The sequence below is a fragment of the Colletes gigas genome, unplaced genomic scaffold (assembly GCF_013123115.1).
Source record: "Colletes gigas isolate AHSC1104 unplaced genomic scaffold, ASM1312311v1 Colletes_gigas_Sc00021, whole genome shotgun sequence".
Taxonomy (NCBI): domain Eukaryota; kingdom Metazoa; phylum Arthropoda; class Insecta; order Hymenoptera; family Colletidae; genus Colletes; species Colletes gigas.
The window spans coordinates 109,030-130,216 of NW_025106650.1; the positions used below are offsets into that span (position 1 = coordinate 109,030).

Consider the following 21,187-nt stretch of genomic DNA (forward strand, 5'->3'; position numbering starts at 1 on the left):
GGTGAAACGCAACGAGGTTAACAAAAACAGCAGGAATTGGAGCGCACGGTGTACGAGTTGCGATTTCTCCAGACAATATATCTTCCCGCTTCTTTTCCGAATCTCACCCCTACCTTGTTCGACCGTAGATTGACCTTTCCACCGCAGCGTGCGCAGCACAGGATGCTGCAGTAGTTGCAGGTGTGGCCGGCGCCGGCGGCAAACTTCGTTTTCAGGCATATGAGACACGTGGCGTGCAGCTCCACTCCCGCTTTCTTATGCTTCTCCGAGTAGGCGCGTATCGTGTTCTCGAGGATCTTCACCTCGTCCTGCTTTCGTCTGTGAACAACAGCGACAGAGAAAATTATTTGCCGTGGGAAATATAAAAGGGAAAAGTTTCGCGACATCGGGAAACCCTATCCTCCCGATATTTCAACTAATAAACCAACTCCCCCACGACACCCACCCTCGCTGCCGGTGCTATCGATACGCTACAAATAACTGCAAGCATTACGTTGCGTCTCCAGATTCCTCCACTTCGAAACTATAACGGATTTATTCGTGTCCCGGCGAGAGACGCTTTTCAAAATTCAAAAGGCAAAGCGACGGGCGAACATCTACAGCTGCTATTTGCTTAACCCCTTGACCACGATAATTCGAAACAAGTCATTTCACAAATACGTTCACTCTCGTGCATCGTACGCGAGCGATTGAATAGGATTTCGCTGGCACGTCTGACAATTAATTGATATTTCTACTTACGCCGTAGTACAAGTCGTACTGTATTACACGCATATCCTCGAAAACATAGAGTATTCGCGCTTTGAAATACATGTATATCTTACCCTCTTAATGTAAAAAAAAGAAGAAAGTGCAATTACATCCTGCAAGTAACTTTTAACTTTCTCTATCATTTTTTTTCTATCGAGGATCGTACGAAAGTTACAACGCGCGCGAATTGTATAACTTTGTGCATTATTTGTCCCCATAACTTCTGCTTACTTGAAACAAAAAGGGTTGGCAATCGCATTGCTCAAATTTCACCAAGATTCGAGGCGAGTTTCGCCGTTAAACGGTGCTCGAGTATATTTTTCAAGGTTGTTAGCAAGGGTATTCGAGAAGAAGACGCGAAAGAACATTCGTCGATTAGCGGCGAGAAGATAGAATTGCGAGTGGCTACAGCCGAGGGAACTTTGATGCTGACGAAAGTCAATTTATCGCTGAGGTAATTGAACTGGAATGGAATGTGACCGATGTCATCGATTTATTCTGTCCGCCGCTAACTCAGAATGCTTTTATGTCTTCCGCCTAGACGGTGAAACTTTTATGAAAGATCTACCTCTCTCTACCTTTGCGCGTAAATTCTCAGATCTATGTGCGATCTATATTCCCGTTCCCCTGTTGAGTCGACTGGTCAAAGAAATTAAAACAACTCCAACGAGTAGGAATTTCTTCCAACCGTATCGAGCATGTAGTCGGTCCGGAAATCGAAGAGAGTAGTGGTATTAAACAACATTAACCATCGTAATCACAGGGGAGGAACGCCTTGGCTGGTCCAGGTACGAACGATTCCAAGCCAAGTAGGTTAGCGCCATTTTACGCGAGAGCAAGAGAAATGCAAGAACACTTGGCACTGTGTTAGAGCATTTCGACCGGAAGTCTCGGTCTCTAGGTCGCGTGTACGGAACTTCCACTCTGTAACCGAAGGGTTATTGGCACGGTCGAGTTCAAGCTTGGATCGCCAAAACAGCAGGAAAGGCAAGAACACGACGGACTCTTTTTGATCGTGATCTTTAAGGCCACCCTATAAGCAACTGATATTTTCTTTTATACGGGGGAAAATTCTTCGAGCAAAGGTAGTAAAACCATCTAACAATGGTCCTTTTTAGACGCGTATTAGAGACGAAGATCGTTCGTACGGAATTTCCGCATTACGCGAGACAAATCCGCAGAAAATTGCATCGTCTATGAATCTTAATACAAGCAAAATAGAAATTAAGTGTACAGAGCTGGTGGGATTCTAATTGTCCGGAAATGTTCGCACGTCGCCGTATATCTTCGTGAATTGTACGGAATTACTTATTGAACCGATACTTTCCAGGTCTGCTAAAAGCATAAACAGAATCTACGGCTCTGCGTAAAATTCAGCAGCGAGCACGACGGAGCTCGCAGCGGAAATTATAACATCGAACAGTCGCGAAGCAGTAACCTAAATTTTGAGTTTGCCGATCGAGACAAAGGTCGCGGCGGCATGTCACACAAAGTACACCGAGTTCGCCTACGTTTCTCTAATTACTTTACCGATAATCGTGCGAGTCGCGTGCACGCAACGGCGATCACCGTGGCTCTGGCTCTCCGATGATTCGTGGCTATCCGCACGCGAAAAAATATCCCTCCGTGACAAAAGGGGAGATCAAAAGCGGAGAACCGAGCGGAGAAATGTAGGTTACTTAACGAACACCTCCGTGGTTGGCGCTCGCGCTCCAACGCGACTTTTCTGTCCCACAAAATCCTGCCAGCCACGTGCAACACATTTCACACGAGCCGCGTTGCTATAGAACATGAATTTTCCCTCGTAACGCATCCAAACTACCGCACGATCTTCCATTTTCCGTGCCTCCACGTCCGAACTTCCTCCTTCGTTCCATCATTTTTATCGTTTTTTCTGCTACGACAATTGATTATATTTAGACCGCGAACGTCATTTACAGGGAATTAAACTCGGAGGAGACATGTATAACACAAAAAATTTATATTCTTTGGCGACGAACGTTGGGTCACTTTTGATCCAACAATACGGAAATTGCAAGATTTTATAAGCGATACCTTTTCTGTTCTAGAGACGAATGACACGGATGACAGGAGCCAAGTTATTTCTGGACGAACATCGATTTATATTTCTCGTAAAATCGATGAGCAACAACTGTAAACCGTGTTATGGAATACTTTGACTAAAAACAGTGAATATAACGTGTTCATCGAAGAGCGCTTTCATCTTTTTTATCAACAACGATATAAAAAATAATATCATTATTATATACAAGGTGGGTCGCCACATAAAGCGTTGCAAGGAGTTTTCTTCGAAACCACTGCAGATATCGATTTCAAGTCTTTTTTACTTAAATGGGACAAGGAGGTTAATCGTTTAATGTGCAAAAAAATTTTCTGAGGCGACTGTTAAGGGTGCCAAGAGGGCCCCCTCATTGTTTTGCTATTCAAAATAGAAAGAACGTTCCAAGCAAGTGTTATTTAGTTTGACAAAAATTATACGAATAAAAAAGAAAATTAATACATCGCTTCATCTAAAAACAGGTTGAAAACAGCTTTTTTGGCTCACTCTGAAAATTGTAAATTACGATGAAGAATCCAAACATGTTGTGAACGTCGATCAAAAGTAGGGGTGGAAGAATAAAACGAAAAAGTAACTAGGGTGTGTCGAAAACTAGCTAAATGTTTCACGTGTGTAGGAGACGATGCACAATTTTGGAATTGGGCACGATACGTTGTTCCAATATATTTGTAAAGCACATTCCGAAATCCAAACAAATACTCCGTATATACATTGTGCCGCACTATGCGTGTCTATATTACGTAGTCGAACAAATATTGTGCATTTGGGTGTCAGAAATATTTTTGTTTATCTTCGATCGTTATCCGCTAGTACGAGTTTAAAAAAAAAAAAAATAATAGTTATTAGAGGTGTTGCAACGTAATGCATCGTACGTGTCGTTTCGCGATCGTCTTTGCGAATTACCGAAGCGACTGTCCTCGATGGTAAATTACATAAAAATGAGAAACGAGAATAAGTAGAGAGGACAAGATATACATAACCGAACCCTCGAACGACATCTCCAATTTCTATTATACGAGAAAATTACGTCGGTTGGCAACGTACACGCAAAATAGCTTTCACGTAGAGACGGAAAGGTTGCGTCTATTTTTATTCGTCGAAGCGAATCGCCTTCCAATACATAAGCGAGACTCTCGTCCGCATGTATAGAGGAACTAAAATTATCGCGCGATGTCAAAGGGTCCGTCGTTGCTCGACGATGAACATAGAGGCTCGTCGTTCGTTGTAACGTAAGAAAACTGAACAGCCAGCGGGTCGTTTCTAGACGTTGTGCCGCTAAAGCGCTCCACCTTTCCGCAGGCCTCTGTCTATATTTCATCGTCCAAGAATTTACCTTGCCAATCCAGTCTCTTTCACACTCCATCCACGGGTTGCAGTTGCATACCCTATGCATACCCTATGCAACTGCAGCAGCTCGTTACCGAGCCACGTCAAGGCTTGCTGCCTTGCATTTTACATGCGTCCTTACACGTACTTGTCGTCCACATTACATGATCTCGCATCGGTATGGCAAAGCACGCTTCGCTCATTACTCTCTCTCTCTCTGTCTTTGGTTCCTCTGCCGCTATCTTTCGCTCCCTCGATCCAACTCCTTTGCACCCCGGCTCTTTGTCTTCCTTTCTCCGCCCTCGACTGCTTTCTCACGTTCTCGTGTTCCATCAGTGACAACCTATCAATAAAACGCCTTCCTCGAGGAACGGCGCCCATTTTCCTCGGCGTCGCCCCGCTACGACTCCGCACCCTGGCACCGCAATTGCATGCGAATAGGAAAGCTGCCGCATCCGTCATCGCCTGTGCCTCTCGCTCGGCCAGGTGCAAAGTCGTTTTTAGAACCGACGTCTCCCTCGCATCCTCTCAACATTCTAACGTCCAATCGCTGGGTTTATTTAGAATTCGTTCCAAACGGTATTTATAGAATATTCGGGAAAATCGATTTAAAGTGCTACTTCTCAACGATCGTTATTAGCTGTCGTTATTAATTTGCCAGAGACGTATCTAAAATACGAATTCAGAGAACGGTGGATCGGTAATTTGGACGCGATAAATCGGTCAGTGCTCGAGACGGAAGATTTTCGTTCAGGGAAAGGGAACGCGAGAACCGGCAGGATAATCGTCCGCGAGTGTGTGCGCAACGATGAATACCCTAAATAGAAGATGTCGTAGGTATAAAGCGGTCAAGGACTAACGAGCAAGCGAGTCCAGAAAATAGGCAGAACAGGTTGGAGGAAACAATTTGCTGGTTAAGAAACACATATACCCAATTGATCGGATATCGTTTCATCCCTTCGGTATTTCTGATCATCGACGCGTGACCGTTCATCCACATTTCGTGGCTCCGATTCTCTCGTCTGACCATTCAGCCCTCCTACTACTTGCCCGCACGGCGCACTCTGACTTCCTCGCTTGCACGTTTATTCGTATTTAAACAGCACGTTTTTAAGGAGCAACATGTGCGCTACGAAAACACAAGAGCAACCTAATAAAAATTATAATTATGCCGGCTGTATTCGCTCGACCACTCTATCTACTCCGTTACAAACGCTGGTTCGGAAATGTTTACAAGCAAATGAGATTTTCAATTGTCTTTTATTTTACGAACCTTAAATTATAAAAGTAGAATGTTGTCGGAAACGCACCGAGTGCTACTCGGAACTATAAATCTATCTCTAATACCTGTCGATAAAATAATCCGTGACGCTCCAAGCATCGTTATTCATGGAGGAAATTTACTAAAAATCTAATCGTATCTCGGGACGATAGATAAAATATTTATCTGGATTCCTGTAACGGTCGGGGGAAAAATAAATAAAGATAAAGAAAAAATAATAGATCGTTAATAATCCCGTGAACGTACCTCATAATCTCATTCTCCTTCTCCTCCTCCTGTTTTTGCCGTATCATAACCTCCTCGATGGTGCTCCTCTCCTCGGGGGTGAGGTGCGACATATCAGGTACAGCCGCCATCACGGACGTAAGATAGGAACGTGCACGGGAAGGTCTAATCGCGAGGAGTTTGGGTTGACGCGCGGGCCGGCGCACCACCGACGACGCCGCCGATGAGAGACCGCGACGAGGTTCGCTCGCCGCGAGGCAACGCTCCTTCCTACGGGATATCGCGTCCTTTCTACGACTACGGGAAGGCTGCGTGGTACGGGGGGAGTCATCCGACACCTGGTAATCGCACCAGCTGGACGCGACAACACGAGTACGGTTTCGATAAAGGTAGATTACGCCGGGAACACTGCCGATCGACGCACTCGATGCTACGAGCCGCGATCGTTTTCGAGGCTGAACGGCACTCGAAGAGGACGTGCGTCCGACCGGTCGCTGAAGCCGTTCGACACCGGACAGTCGTTATCGTCCGCGGCTTATCCTCGCCGGACAGACTCAACTTGGTCGGGGCATCGACGCGATCAAGTTTATTGGCTCCGCGGTCCTCGTCTCCGTCGGTGTCCTCGTCGTCTGTGTCTCTCGTCGTACGATTACCACTGACCGCATCCGTATGACAAATCATGTTCACAGGCTGTGAGGAGGTTCTCGCATTCTCTCTTCCGTGGCCGGTTCGCGTTCTCCGTTAGAAGGCCGCTTCATGGAACGGCGCGCGACTATCCCTGGGGTGCTCCTCGAAACCGACCTTCGACGGGATGCCTCCTCGCGTCCTCGATACGATGGCCGCTGCGAGGTTAGAACGCGCGCGGCGCGGCGCGTCGCGGCGGCGGTGTTGGCGGCGGTGGCGGCGGTGGCGGCGGTGGCGGCGGCGGCGGTGGCGGTTCGTTAACAGCCTAAGCGCCGGGGATTCCGGATTCCTATTTGCCTCGCACTCGATTCGATTCCCCTGGTTGTGTTTACCCTCTTCTCCCTCTGTTTTCGCCCGTTCGAACGTCCGAGGTTTTCGAGCGGACCAGCGGCCCAGTTCACGAGTACATCGATTGAAAAGGAAAACGGGTCACGGGTGCCGTTGGTTGCGCTCGTTTCTGCCGTACACACGAACCCCGGTTCTTGAACTTTCAACAGGGCAGCACACACGATGATTCTATACACAACGACCGGTGATCGCAGGTGATCGCTTCATCGAGACCCGATCGACGGTTTATCGCAGGGACGAGAGCGCGCGACCAATCGGGAACGATGGATGGCTACGTGCTCGTGTTCCTGACCTCTGGGAAATCTTCTCGGAATTTTAGCGAAATTTCAATGGGAAAGCAGGTCACTGGGTATCGGGTAACGTCGCTTCTGCTCGTACACTTCGACGGAACGACGAGACCAATCCAACGCACAATTCCGAATAATCGAATCGATTCAGGTTTTCCAAGTATCCAGCAATTCGTCAACAATGTTTCACCAGCCGTGCTCTCGAAGGGACCTGGTTGCTGGCTTGGTCGGTGCCGTCTATTACGAGTATTTATCTGGATCTTTTGCCACGTATGCTTGGCTCTGTTCCGGAACGATATTTAACGCCACAAGTATTTTCTTGGTGTTCGGGATTCACGTGGCAGCCGACACGACGATGGCGCTTTTCGATGTCTCTGCAGCGACCGCGACACCCACACAATCAATCGCCCCGGACCGAATTGTTCCACACCCACGAGACCCGTTTTCCCAGCTGACCGGCTGTTCCCCGACGTTCCAACGATCATCAACGCGTACTCGTCAGCTGCTCCGCTCGTTCGTTCTCGAGGAGCCCAGAAATCGTTGCACCCTTCCCTGAAAATGGATACTCTCTGTCTCTCTCCCACCGGCGGGTCTCGTCGCGTCGGGTTAAAACATTCACTCGCGACGTTATCGCGAGTGATTCTCCGCGGCGACAGTACGCCGACGCTTACACTGATTTCACACGCGTGCACGCGAAACGACGGATACAAATCGGCGCCGGAAATAGCCGAACGAACGATATTCCTCACTTCCGTGTATTCGAGTGTTTCCCTTCTGTACGCTCGACGCAAGAACAACACACGAATGAGCTTATTCCACACCCCTAGCGCGCTTATGTCCGTCAACGCTCCGCGATTGGTACTGCTCTCACTGACGGTCCGTTCTATCCGTCTCGCTCTTTTTCCCTTCGCTCTATCCCCCCTACCACTCACTCCCTCATTCTCTCTCTCTCTTTTTCTTCCTACCACCCTACCTTTCTCTCGCTCGGTCTACGTTTCTCTCCCTTTTTCCCGGTTCCCCACCCCGCTCGGGAGCATCCTTCTCCCACTACCTGTTTTATCAAGTCCCGTCTACCTCGGCCTTTCCCTCTCGCGTCTACGTTCCCCTCTCGCTATCTCTTTATCGCTCCCCCGCCTCGCTCGACACCACCTGCACTAACCCTCTCCGCAACGAGCTGAAACGAGACAACCGTTCCGCGAAGGGGGCTAATTTCCGGCCGCGAATCGACTTCCTTCTCGGATTCGCCGTGTCGAGATCGCGCGAGCCACCGGCGAACTGGGGCCTCGTGTCGGCTCCTATCGCGGCTATCGTCCATGAAAAAACCCGAGCAGAACCACCGACAGAGACCTTTTCACCGTGCTCGGGACACCCTCCCGCTCGTTCTCGTGCTTGTATACGACCACAGTTGCGTGAACCGATCACCCCCTCCTTTTCGACCCCTCCTCACCCTGTTTGTCCATTACAGACCACCACCCAGCCCGTACGAATTCCGGTTTCTCGTGTATGTGCCGGACCAAGCTGTGGGAGGGAGATGAAAACGCATTTGGAAGGACGCCCATCGTTCGCGAGCGCGGCCGCGACGCCTCGCGTCGCGTCGCGTCGTCGTTCCCTAGATTTTCCACGGATCATCTCGCACAACCCGGGGGTTGTGTGTCGCGATCGCCCACGGTGGTGTGCGCGTGAGCGCCACGTACCGATTCGCGCGACCGGATGCGCCGGGAAAGTGCCCGCTCGTACGATCTTAATAAATAATAGGATGCGGCGTACGTTTGAACCAATAAGGACCACAGGCTCTACTTACGTCATGGAAAACACCGTATTGATCCAACTATAAACCAATGGGGTTGAACGCCGCAACGGTGCCACTTTGCTCGTTCTAGCGGTGAATTCGAATACTATCGAGCACCGCGCCGCACTACCGGAAACTAGCTAAACTACGTACAAATCATCCGGACGAAGATCGCAGCGCCTCCATCGTCGTCCGCGACGACTATCCCTCCAAGTACCGTTTAGATTCTATCGATAAGAGGGGAAATTAACCAAATTGGCCGAATTGTCGGTGACAACGTTGACAAAATTTCGAACGCTCCTTTACTCGTTGCACAGTGCGCGATAATTATCATCTACGACTAAAATTTAACTATTATGAAATCTTATTTTCTACTTTTAATATTGCTATGCGTATAGAATTATTTATTTACAAATTCTTTTGGATAAAAGGAAAAGTTACGACAGACGTCTATTCGATGACCTATTTGATTAGTATTTGCGTCGTCGTTCGTGATTAATTTTTAACTTACGCGTCAAATTACGTATTAAACACGGATCAATCAACGGAAATAATATTAAAAAGATCTGCCAACCACCGTCGCCTCAAACTAGTAGACTTTGCCAAACTGTTTTATGTATCTGTTTTTATGGTATACAATATACGCATACGCATGATTAATGATATCTGGAGCAAAGCCAAAGATACTCGGTCGTCGCTTCCATCGATACTATATGCGAAAATTGCATTTAAATGAATATTGTCGTGGTATTGGTATCGCTCCTGAATGATTATTTCTACCGACGAAATAACTACATTTCGGTGTACAATCATAAATAATATATATTTATCTTTTTTGCACTTATACCTGAACGCGTTGCAGGTTAAACTTACAACGAGTTGTACAGGATTAAATGTAAAACCAAATTTACAAAATGGTTTCTTGTATATACCAATAGTCGTACGAGTTATATTTACCTATAGTGTATTTTATAGTAATTGCGAATACTCGCATTAAATGATACAAGATCAAAAGGTGTGCGGTACATGTATTTACAAATAGTCTTTTAGAGTATTATGCAATTTCAAAATTAATATCGAAAGTAGCAAATAATTAAGGATAAATTAACCTAGCCCAGAGAACATAAATAAATTATAAAAATTTGGCACATTACAATGGCATGATACACGATAACAGTGATAAGATTTAAGCTCGGTAAACTTAAAACAACTTATAAGTAAAATACGGGACGACACGATTATCGTTGCCACAAATATTCTTCGTTGATTTTTCAATGTAAATTTTCATACGTTTCTCAACTCATTTACCGATATTGCCAAAATTTAGTCGTCTTGCGTATTTTACGTTTAATTATTCTATATACATTCTATTGATAGGCAGTATATTTTATACTGTTATTTACAATTGTATTACAGTTGTCGTATGTAACGATAGCCATTCGAAAATTTCGATCAAATTGGTCATACTTGAAATAAATTAATATCGATAAATAATTTTGACCTACCTTTCCAGGACTTTTTTTCGTCTACACATATGTGTATTGTACCTACAATCTTGATATATTATATTTTCCGTCCTGCTTTGTGTCTTGAAAAAATTATCCTGATCGGTAATAATCATCACGTACATAAATTTATTACGCTTGACCGTAAAGGGTTAATTAATCTGACGTAACGTATGATGCATGTGACGACGTAAAAAGATTATTGCACTTGTATCCTATATCCTTTATGATATATTTACACAGTTACTTTTTCGCTGTTTAAATTTTTCGATTTTTCTAGCAATTTAAAAATTTTTATTTTGATCAAACAATATAATGTATATCGATAAAAAAAAATACAATAAAAAAGAGAGGACGATAATAAATTCTAAAACGTTTATTAGACGCTTTGATATACTGTATAGGAAATATCTATCAATTCAGTCAAAATGTTATCAAAACCATGTAAATTCTATCAAGTGACAATTACCGAACACGCGTATGTGTATTAATTCTTTATATAAATTTAAAACACTTTTGCTTATCGTGCGGAATTCGTGTTTTAAATAATATCGAATCAGCTCGATATTGTGTATTTAAAAGTGGCATGTATCCGAAAACCTGAAATGAAAAGTTAATACTTCTACCTTCATGAAATACATGCTGTAACCTTCTAATCCCGATCCACTAATGGTTGCCAAATATTAAAAAATCTGTTCATAAAATTTACTCGCCTGAGAGAAGAAATTAATGCACTTGTGCCTCTCCTGGAAATGAGTGTCATCTTCTGAAAGAGAAACTGGACAACCGGGACATCTAAAAGTCCAACGTGACGTAACCTGTACAAAACAAATACAAGAGTGGTAATACCGAGAATGTAATAATCGACGTTTCTCGTTTTCACTGACCTTGACAGGTGGTTTTCTCGTGATGTGGGAGATAAGAAAATTCATAGCTATATCCTCGCAATTCATGTATTCGTCAACCTTATCTCGTATAGCTTGCGGTAACCAATGGGTGTACAGATATGTATAGTGCTTATGAATGAAAGCAGCACCGGTTAAAACCATCGACAGTTCGCACGAATAATTGGAATTATAATTCCAAGCGTTGTGATAATTCTGGTCCCATGCGTGAAAACGGCCGGGAAATCCAACTACGCGATCTCGATGTTCCCGCCACACTCTATAGATACGGACAATATATTTCACAGCCAACATTTGTAACGTCACTTTCACAAAACTACCAAGAAATACCTAAATCCAAACATAATCTCATCGTGTCTTAAATGAGCATCGTCGTCGACTGAAAGGACAGCTTCCGTTTCGATGGCATCAAATGGGAGAAATCTGTTATTTAAACTATTCCTTGGTGCCTTTATCACCTGCATACAAGAAATTCTTTCGTTTCGACAATACGTGAGAAAACGTTACATCTTTTATTAACAAAAAAAAGTGGTAAATTACATGAATTGGAACTCCAATATCTGGCCACTTTAAATCTTCCATGGGTGGTTTAGGACTATTCCATACTACTAGAACTTTATTTAAATATGGTAGCCCATAAAGGCGAGCTAACGAGTTTATAAGGACCTGTTCACGTTCGTAAGTTAACATTATAATTGTAAATTGTTCTCTTGGATAATTTCCGCCCAGGGCCTCGCTAAATTCTTTGCCTGCGCCTCCAGCCCCCTTACCAATTGGTCTAAATCCTACTTCGGATCCTAAAATTTGTAAAATGTTTGTATTTACGGATACCCTGAACATTAACTTCGCTTACCAAGGAATTTCGCGTCACTAGGAAGGACGGTATCAAAAGGCAATTGTGGGTATAAATAGAATGGATCCACCCAATCGTTCCAGATCTCGTGACTTTGAAGCAACATTGTGGTATAATTTCTCTTAAAAGCTGGAGATGGATATGGTGGTTCAAGAGGACCCAAACTTTCCTCAGCTTCTGGCTCAGCAATAATAGCATCAGATTTTAAAGACTACAGGAGAACAAAATGATTGTGAATAATAAAACACGAGCAATGTTAACTGTATACTACAATGTTTACCACAAAAGTTTCATTAAAGACACTTGGACTGGCAGTTTGTGGCGCTGGTAACGGGGGTATTCCGAGTCGATCCCTAATTACTGCTACAATAGTATCAACTGCGCCCTGAGCAGTACTCAGGTAACGTTCCCATATTAATCTGCCCTGTCTACGCATACTTAACAGATCAGTGTCGGGAACCGCGCGCAACAGAAAATGCATTTCAGTTACTCTGGCCTGAAATTCAAAATGACATATGTGTAGAAACAACATCGCATTAAGGATATAGTATACCTTTTACCTTTGGCAAAAAGATTGCTGCTCTACGCCAACTAATGACTTCGTTGTAACTTAATAAGATTTGATCACCGCCTAAAAATACTGGAATGGATCCCGATCGTAGAGCTTCGTACAATCTAGCTTGCATCGAAGATGTGGTCATGAACGAAGCATTACTCGGTGCTAATATCAAAGCAAACGTGGATTCCTTTAGTATTGTTTTCCTGGAGGAATCGGTTCCGCACAGAGACCAATCGAGAATTTCTACGACGCTCTTTTCCTCCGAAGCCGGTATACATTCAAATTGAATAAAAAATTTGTCCAATGTCGTTCCGGTACTCATATCTTTAAGGTGTTGGATAATGAAAATATCCAAATTATTCTCATCGACTGCTAATTTCTCCAAATCTACGTCGGCATCGTCAATTTGATGTATCATGGTTGTAACTCTTGGAGATCTCATTTCTCCTTGAAAAGATAATAAATATTTTCTCCTCGCAGGTAACATTTGCGCACATTCTTGCCACACGTCGCCACCCGGGGGCCCCAAAATCGGAGGAATAACCAAATCGAAACCTTCGCGAAATTGATCTCTATAAAATGTTGATTGCACTATTATAGCTCTTCCCGTATCTATGCTGTTGAAGATATTTCCAGACTCTACGGACAGATCCCTACGCGCTAGATTTAATAAAACGTGATTTCTGCCATCGCCGCCCCAATAGGGAAGCTCGTGCAATTTTCTTACATCTATAGCTTTACGATATTTTTTATCAACTTTTTGTTGAGCGGAAAGGGCTTCTCCTATGAGTACTATGTATATACAAGCCTCAGCTGCATTTGCAGTAAGATGTGGGTTGTATCCTAATGTCTGTTTAATAGTCGTTTTTAGAAATCCATCAATATCCCAACCAGGATTAACTACCGAAAATTGATCCGGATCGTACAAATATACTGGAAAACCGCTTGTTAACGCACAGCGACTATGATCGAAGCAATTGTACATTTTACATGAATGCGGTATAGTACTCGGTAATACTACAGGAACAGATTCCATTAATATACGTTTAGGAGGTGCCAATTCTGGTGTATTTCTTTCCACTGCTTCTCTCTGAGCTACTTGTGCCTGCTCGACACTGATTTTTAATCTATCAAGGTCCGTTTGTTGATGCAATAGCTCTTGTTTCAGCTCATCAATTTTTTGAGTTAAACTGCTAACTTCAACTTGAAGCCTCTGCCTTTTTGCACTCAAGTCTCTAAGCTCATTATTTACAGAAACTTTAATATGTAACATCTCCTCTATTCTCATTTTTAACTGAGAAGCTTTCATAGGAGTAAAATCTTCAAAAGCTTCCAATGTGGAAAACGTACGATAAATATCTCTATCCGGAGAATCAGATTCCACCTAAAATATAAAACCTTACAGTTGTAAATTGATTTATTACAATTGATATTGTTTCACAATTATTTCAAGAACAATACCTTTGACAAATAATAATGAGTAAATAACGGTACAATAAATAAGACTGCAGAAGTTAATATTATGATTCTAGACAACTTAATATGCGTTATCCAATGACAAATTTCTCTTCCGCTTCCATTTTGATGATACAATGGCATTAACTCGAATGCACTTCCCCTCATTGTGACTGTTACAAACTACTGTTCATGGTTATTTAAATCTCAAGCCAACAGTGCTGTTTTGTGATTGCTTGGCATAATTTCTGCAAACACAATGGGAAAATTTGAAAATATCAATCTACACGATACATTTAGCCTTCTTTTATATAGATAATGATATAATAATAATACTGAAGAACATGTATCTTACCGGAAACATGATAATTGCCTGACTTTGATTGACATTATCGATTAGTAACCTAACAAGGAAATTATCCTCCTTTCGACTGTCTGTCAATTGCAATCGATGTTCATTATAAATGAATCATGGGTGTCATTACAAAAGACTTAACAAATATGTTTTATTCCATACACGATTTTCTGAAAAAAATACCCCCGAACGGAATACGCGACGAGAACTGCCAAGATCGTATCAACAGCACTTCCATTCGAAGAATAACCAAGAGTAACATCGAGGTTAACAACTGAAACAGCATCGGTACCAACGTTGCCGCTCTTCTGCATTAATATACCATGGGCCAAAATGATTTTTGCCGTTTTAGGAGAAGATAATTAATAGTGTTATTAAACAGCAAACCGGTGCCCAGAGAGAACTGTGAACTAGCCACTTTACCATCACTAATTTCTCCCTCTCTTTCTCTCTTCTGTATATATAATCTGTGTGAATGAATGTATAGAAAACAGCTAGAGACTACGCGTGCGTATTGTACGACGCAGGTGCCTAGAGTGCAATTAATCGCAATTACATTGAAGTATGTAAAGTATACAAATCATTCGATATTTAAATTCAGAATGTTAAAGTTGCTTAATCATGCGATCAACGGTATTTCGTGCACCTGTTGTACACGCGTGTATTTTGTTGAGGAGAAAGGGTAGTCTCTAACTAGTTAACTTCCAAGAAAGCGGCAAAAATCATTTTGATCTATCGCCATTAATTATATATTGGATGCAGCTTTTTTTATATGTGTTTATGTATATCGGATGAAGTTCATGTTTGAGAAAATATCACATTTGCCACCTACATAGAGTTTAAAGAACTACTCCGTTCCATAATATTTTGAAAATCAATAAAGAGCGTGTAGTAAGATAAGGTGTATATATAAAAAAACATAACAAATTACAACAAAATACAATTATGTAGGCAGCGAATGTGTTATTTTTTTCAAACATAACAACTCCCGCATTGGCACAAAGCCTTTAGCTAATGCCACATCTAATATATGTATAGAGATCAGAGGGCAGTACACAATACGACGTTGATGCATACAATCATTATGCAATTGCTTATATGTGCTCGCATACGGTTAAACATGGTCAAATATCTAACCTCGGTGCGACTAAGCTTGTACGACGAATCGTATGAATTACTATGAAATAGCAATGTTTTCTCTGAGGATTCCAATATTTTATCAATTATATATCCAATGAATTTTGGTACGTATAGGTACATTATGTATGATACATATATTAATACATAATTTATTTCAACGATTCAGCAAAGTCCAGTATGTCATCAAATCGTTGTAGCAACGCCACGCTTGTACTATTTAGTACTGTTTACAATTAGTACAAGTACTCTATAGTAACGCCATTTTAGTCATTCAATTCTACAATTGCATCTAAGCGTACCGTGAAGGAAAAATGGTAGTTGGACTTCATTTTCCTCTTACGCGGCACAAATCACTGTTATGTGGTGCAAACTGTAATTTTAATGATAACGTTCTGCTGTTGTTTCGCGATAACTTTAACACCATCGTTTCTCGCAAGCATATAAAAACAGAACCTTATACCAATGCCTTACATCGCCGAATTAAATTACACGATGTTTTCGAAAATCTCTTTTCTTTTTATCACGTCCCAAAATAAAACGCACGTCTTAAAAATTAAATTATAAATTCTTCGAATAACCCGCGACATTGTCCTCGAAGTTGCTTTCCTTTAGCAACGTCTGGTGGCATTGCTTATAGTCTGATTGGTGTATTTGCATTTCTCGGAGCTTTCGCAGAACATGCGCATGTTCATGTCAAGTGCAGTGCAAAGGAAATAATATTTTGGCTTTCGGGGGCCTAAAATTAGCTAAAATGGTGAGCTCTTAATGACTTTACGTATCATGCTAACGGAACATTCTTCGCGATTCGATCACAATAACGATATTCTTGATCGATTGGGATATTAACAACGACGTAACAAAAATGTTGAAATAACCTATTGGGATTTAACGTTAGTGTTCTCTTTCGCACAAAATACAAACCAATTCTATGGTATACATTTTGGCTAACGACATTGGAAGATGTCTTTTTACGCGTCTTTAAGAAGTTACTTTGATAATTGCGAGTTTCTGACTTGTGGAGTATTCCTTCAGTGAAATGATGTACAAAGTATCGTAGTGTTGTACACGTAATAAAGTCTCGTTTGTTTGTGAATCTACCTCGAAACCGATGATAGTGTTACAAATGCTTCCAAATTCAAAACTTGATAGATATACTATATACATTGAACTTTCCTGTTTGAAATGGTGTGCAATTTTGTCTAATGAAAAATAAATTTCGATTTCGTTCTTCTATTGTGTTAACAACAAGAATTTACTGTAACAATATACTGTATTTAATTTCTGTTGCAGCATAAGCTAAAGTTCTCTCAAAGGGACAAAGTAAAGAAATTTATTACATTTACACAAACCGGAGAACAGACAGCAATATATTGTTTAGCTCAAAACGATTGGAAACTAGATCTGGCAAGTGATAATTATTTTCAAAATCCTGAGGCTTATTTTAAAGAACCAAGAATTTCAGTGGATAAAAAGAAATTAGAAACACTGTTTAGTCGATATCAAGGTAATTATATTGAAGAATGCTTGATTTTTATTTTAAACTCAATTAGCATTTTACTAATGTCTATAATATATTTGATTTTATAATACAAATAGATCCAAATGAACCAGACAAGATTACAGCAGATGGAATAATGAAATTTTTAGATGATCTGGGTTTAAGTCCAGAGAGCAAATTAGTATTAATTATTGCATGGAAATTTCGAGCAGAAACCCAATGTGAATTTACTAAAGATGAATTTATGAATGGCATGATGGATTTGGGGTAACTTGAAATACTTTTATTTTTCTTCTATTGGATATGTTAGGCCTTGGGGGCAGATGAATGGCGAAGCGACGTGTGTTTCTATGTTCTTCCTTGTCTTGCAATTGAAAACAACCAAGACAGACAAGATCTGCGTTCCTATGTCTTTTCATTCGATTGTAAGACAAGGAAGGGCATAAAAACGGACGTCGTTTTGACAGTTGTGTGCCCCTGGCCTTAAAAGGAGTTTTTCCATAATACCTTAACTCAACTTGTTAAAATTATATTTCCAGCGTGGACAGTGTAGATAAATTAAAAACTCGTTTAAGTAGTTTAGAAAATGAATTAAGAGATTCCCAGAAATTTAAAGATTTTTACCACTTTACATTCAATTATGCAAAAAATCCAGGACAAAAGGGTTTAGATCTTGATATGGCAATTGCTTATTGGAACATTGTATTAGATGATAAATTCAAGTTCCTGTCGTTATGGTGTCAATTTCTACAGGTTAGATATATTAATTTAATTATCCACTTGTATTATAAAATTTATGCAATTATTTATCTAAGAAAACAAAGGAAATGAAAATAATTATTCACAATTATGAGATAAAAATGATTAATAATATTTTCTAGGAACACCATAAGAGGTCAATACCAAAAGATACATGGAATTTACTCTTAGATTTTGCACTTATGATTAATCCTAACATGACTAATTATGACGAAGAGGGAGCTTGGCCTGTATTAATAGATGATTTTGTAGAGTGGGCTCAACCTCGAGTTCGTCAGACTCTCTAACATCTTATCGCATCTTTAACTTCATGTGAAAAAAGCTTTATTTATTCAATTATAAAATCATATAATCAAGTCATACTTGATCATATTTTTCTGATGAAGCAACGTCATTTTACTTTATGTCCAAAATATATGACAGCGAGGCAAGAGTGCTACTATTATTCGAGTCAATCATGCTGTATGATAACCCTATAATGTAAATTGCTTATAAACAGAAAGTTACTTTCATATAAAGTATAAAATTAAAGATCTATCCATTTAAGTCAAAATTACATAAACGTTAAAATCTTGTAACACTATTATATGTTTAAATTTGCAATGTTATACATTTATCTGTATAAAGTAATATGATGTGCAATGAGTTTGCTGTTTAAAGAATCTAGTGACAGTGGAAAATGTTGCTCAATTACCAACGGTATTTGCAAACATCAGAAAAAATCGCTACTAGCGTTCCTTTTTGCGAATTTGGCTTCAAAAGGAAAAAATATTCGAAAGATTCGATAATACATTTTTGTAGATAGTAATTTTTAGAAATTGCGTTATTAAAAATTGTTATCAAATAAATTTTACGACACTCTACATAACACTTGTAATATATATACAAAAAAACAGGAAGAGAAAAAAATCTGTATTTTAAACATAATACAATTTCGGCACCACTATACTTATTTTCTCTCAGAAAATTATTTGTTTTTGTTTTATTAACAAAGAGGAATATTTATATTGTAATTTTGAGGTACTATAGATGTTAGCAAAAATAAATTAAGAATTTTTTACAAGTTTGAATTATGAGTTTCATTTATAATTATTGTAGATGAAATGTATTTTTTCGATTGTCGGAAAGAATACGATTCTATTTAATTTGAAATGATTTATATCACGGTATCTTAAAAAGATGAATTATACTGTAAAAAAACAGATTTAATTCTCGTAACGAACTTTTCGTTTGCACTATAAAGCATTAGCAATCAATTCTATCTTACATTTTATTTTATCGTTCTAATTCACGATACAATGTGTGATTAATATTTGCATAGTTTTTTAGTACAGTACACATGAATTTTCAACATCACTAATCACGTTAATTTATATATAATATAAAGAGAATTAAAGAAACATATGTAACACGTAAGAAGTCAAAACATTATATCCATTTAGGTATACTGACATTCAAAGGTGCAAAATAGAAAATTAGTAAATATACATCGTCCACAAATTTTGGATTATATTTTATAAAAACATTAAAATAGATAAAATAAAAAAGATTCTGAGTAATGTATTCATTATAAGACGTGTCCAGCTAAATGTCGGGAATACGTTTACGCAATGCAAACAAAATTCACACATGTACATTACGTTTTATTTATGTAATACTGTTAATGAAAATACAATTTTTAGATCGAAGTAATATTATTTTTTCAATAATTTTAACATTGCGTGAACAATAAAGAATTGTAATAGTTTTAAAAAGACATTGTATATAATGTAAATAAATCCATCAGTCTTAATCTATGAGGTACTATGTTTGATTAAATAAAAAGTTCCGTACTTATTATATTGTATTAATTACATTTAATCCTCTGATAGCGGCCAAACGCCGGAGTCCGGATCCATTTTAATCCGAGTCTGAATTTTATTATTTTGCATCCCAGCAAATGCTTTATTTATTAATGTCGTTAATTTTATAGGCTTACTTAGTATCTGTTATTATTATTATTTATTAAAAATTAGAACTTTACGATTCTGAAAGAAATAGTTTACATGGATCCAAATGGACTCGAAGTCCGCCGGCCGAAAATTAGTCAAAGCAATTCTAATCATCGTAATGAAATAAATTTCTCACCTTTATTTAAATTTTACCATTTTTTTTAAATATATTTATATCATTTTTAAGATGTTTACATCTACACACATAAAAAATTAGATTATTAAGTCAGACCATTGTTATGCTTTTTGCAATGATTGCCACAGGTGCACGAAGAACTGCAGCCGCAACATGCTGTATCGTCCGGATATAGAAAAGCTAACTCGTATTGATTTGCTTTTGTATTACAACATTTATTTAATATTTCTTCAATATACCAATCACATAAAAGTTTCAACTTGTCTATAGTTGCCTACATTATTTATTTATTGTTAGTCTGATATGCTATTTCTATTATTAAGATTTCACAGTACATATTTATTAAAGATATGTAATTATGAAGTCTTACCTGCGCAATAACTAATCCTCGATTTGGATTCGCGATTGAATTATGACTATGCGAGTCAAAGAAAGTTACCTATAAGAAAAACTATTTTTTTATTACCGTCCTTTTGCGAGCGTCGATAAATAATTTACCATGTAAGTACTTTCTTGAAATATAAATAATACTGTACGACCACAGGTAATAAGAAGCATATATAAGTTTTTAGACTTTGGTGATCCATACCATTTATGTAGAAAATTATTTATATGTTGATATAAACCCCTTTCTATTTTTTCATAAAATACTTGAAATGTCTGTAATACGCAAAGAAATTTTCGGAAATAATATCAAAACATAATTGTATAAATATATATTGCTATATCTGTACCCATTCTGTTAATATTTCTAAACTTTGGCCGCCAAGTTTTAATGCTTCCTCTATACTGAGATACGGATTAGAAACCAACCCTTTTTTAACAATCCATGCATGAGTAGCATTACCCTCTACCATTGCCTCAGCTACATGAGCAGTAATTTCAGGGCATGTGTCTACATTGTATATTAATAATCCCGTTTCCGATATTCGTTGCGCCACGAGGAGACAAATGAGAGTACATGCTTTACTAACTAGAGCAAAATTAAAATGCATAAAAAATCGTCAGTATTATTTGACACAATAAAATTAAAGTGAATGTACGAACGAGAAATATCTTGTTACTTTTTTGTCCCGGCGGATATCGACTTTGGGAAAATTCTTCATTATACCAATATACTGTGACACCATTGTCAAAACATTCTTTTATATACGACGGAAAATGAGAGTCGTTCGATGACGTTGACGACAAGGACATAACTTTATAAAACTTATTAGTTGAGGTATTATTTGTTACTTATAAATTTTGTGTTCGAAAGCA

At 39.7% G+C, this 21,187-nt stretch overlaps 3 protein-coding genes across 12 annotated transcripts in view; 1 reads left to right on the plus strand and 2 right to left on the minus strand.

Moving 5' to 3' along the window:
• Positions 1 to 5,943, minus strand: part of LOC122401041 (regulating synaptic membrane exocytosis protein 2) — a 57,483-nt gene extending 51,540 nt beyond the window's left edge. For all 9 annotated transcript variants that reach the window (XM_043402945.1, XM_043402946.1, XM_043402943.1 and 6 more), the window contains exons 1-2: positions 5,685 to 5,943; positions 114 to 318 (exon numbers count right to left, since the gene is read on the minus strand). In XM_043402945.1, the coding sequence (XP_043258880.1) occupies positions 114 to 318; positions 5,685 to 5,794 (315 nt within the window). In that variant the 5' untranslated portion in view covers positions 5,795 to 5,943. The remainder of the gene's footprint in view (positions 1 to 113; positions 319 to 5,684) is intronic.
• Positions 5,944 to 9,729: 3,786 nt separating this feature from the next.
• On the minus strand, positions 9,730 to 14,984 carry LOC122400966 (exostosin-3). The gene is made up of 10 exons (XM_043402779.1): positions 14,404 to 14,984; positions 14,055 to 14,296; positions 12,595 to 13,977; positions 12,315 to 12,530; positions 12,035 to 12,245; positions 11,722 to 11,978; positions 11,512 to 11,639; positions 11,164 to 11,440; positions 10,990 to 11,094; positions 9,730 to 10,876 (listed from the first exon to the last, which is right to left on the minus strand). The coding sequence occupies exons 2-10, from the start codon at positions 14,214 to 14,216 to the stop codon at positions 10,772 to 10,774; spliced, it is 2,844 nt and encodes a 947-aa protein (XP_043258714.1). The 5' UTR covers positions 14,217 to 14,296; positions 14,404 to 14,984; the 3' UTR covers positions 9,730 to 10,771.
• A 1,188-nt stretch (positions 14,985 to 16,172) lies between these two features.
• On the plus strand, positions 16,173 to 18,798 carry LOC122400987 (DCN1-like protein). Of its 2 annotated transcripts, none has more exons than XM_043402813.1 (5): positions 16,173 to 16,297; positions 16,834 to 17,047; positions 17,140 to 17,308; positions 17,581 to 17,794; positions 17,923 to 18,795. In XM_043402813.1, exons 1-5 carry the CDS (start codon positions 16,295 to 16,297, stop codon positions 18,085 to 18,087), a joined length of 765 nt encoding a protein of 254 aa, XP_043258748.1. In that variant the 5' UTR covers positions 16,173 to 16,294; the 3' UTR covers positions 18,088 to 18,795. The 2 variants fall into 2 exon arrangements, with proteins under 2 accessions (XP_043258748.1, XP_043258749.1); XM_043402814.1 differs by lacking the exon at positions 16,173 to 16,297 and adding an exon at positions 16,574 to 16,728 and having other exon boundaries at positions 17,923 to 18,798.
• The last annotated feature ends 2,389 nt before the right edge of the window (positions 18,799 to 21,187 follow it).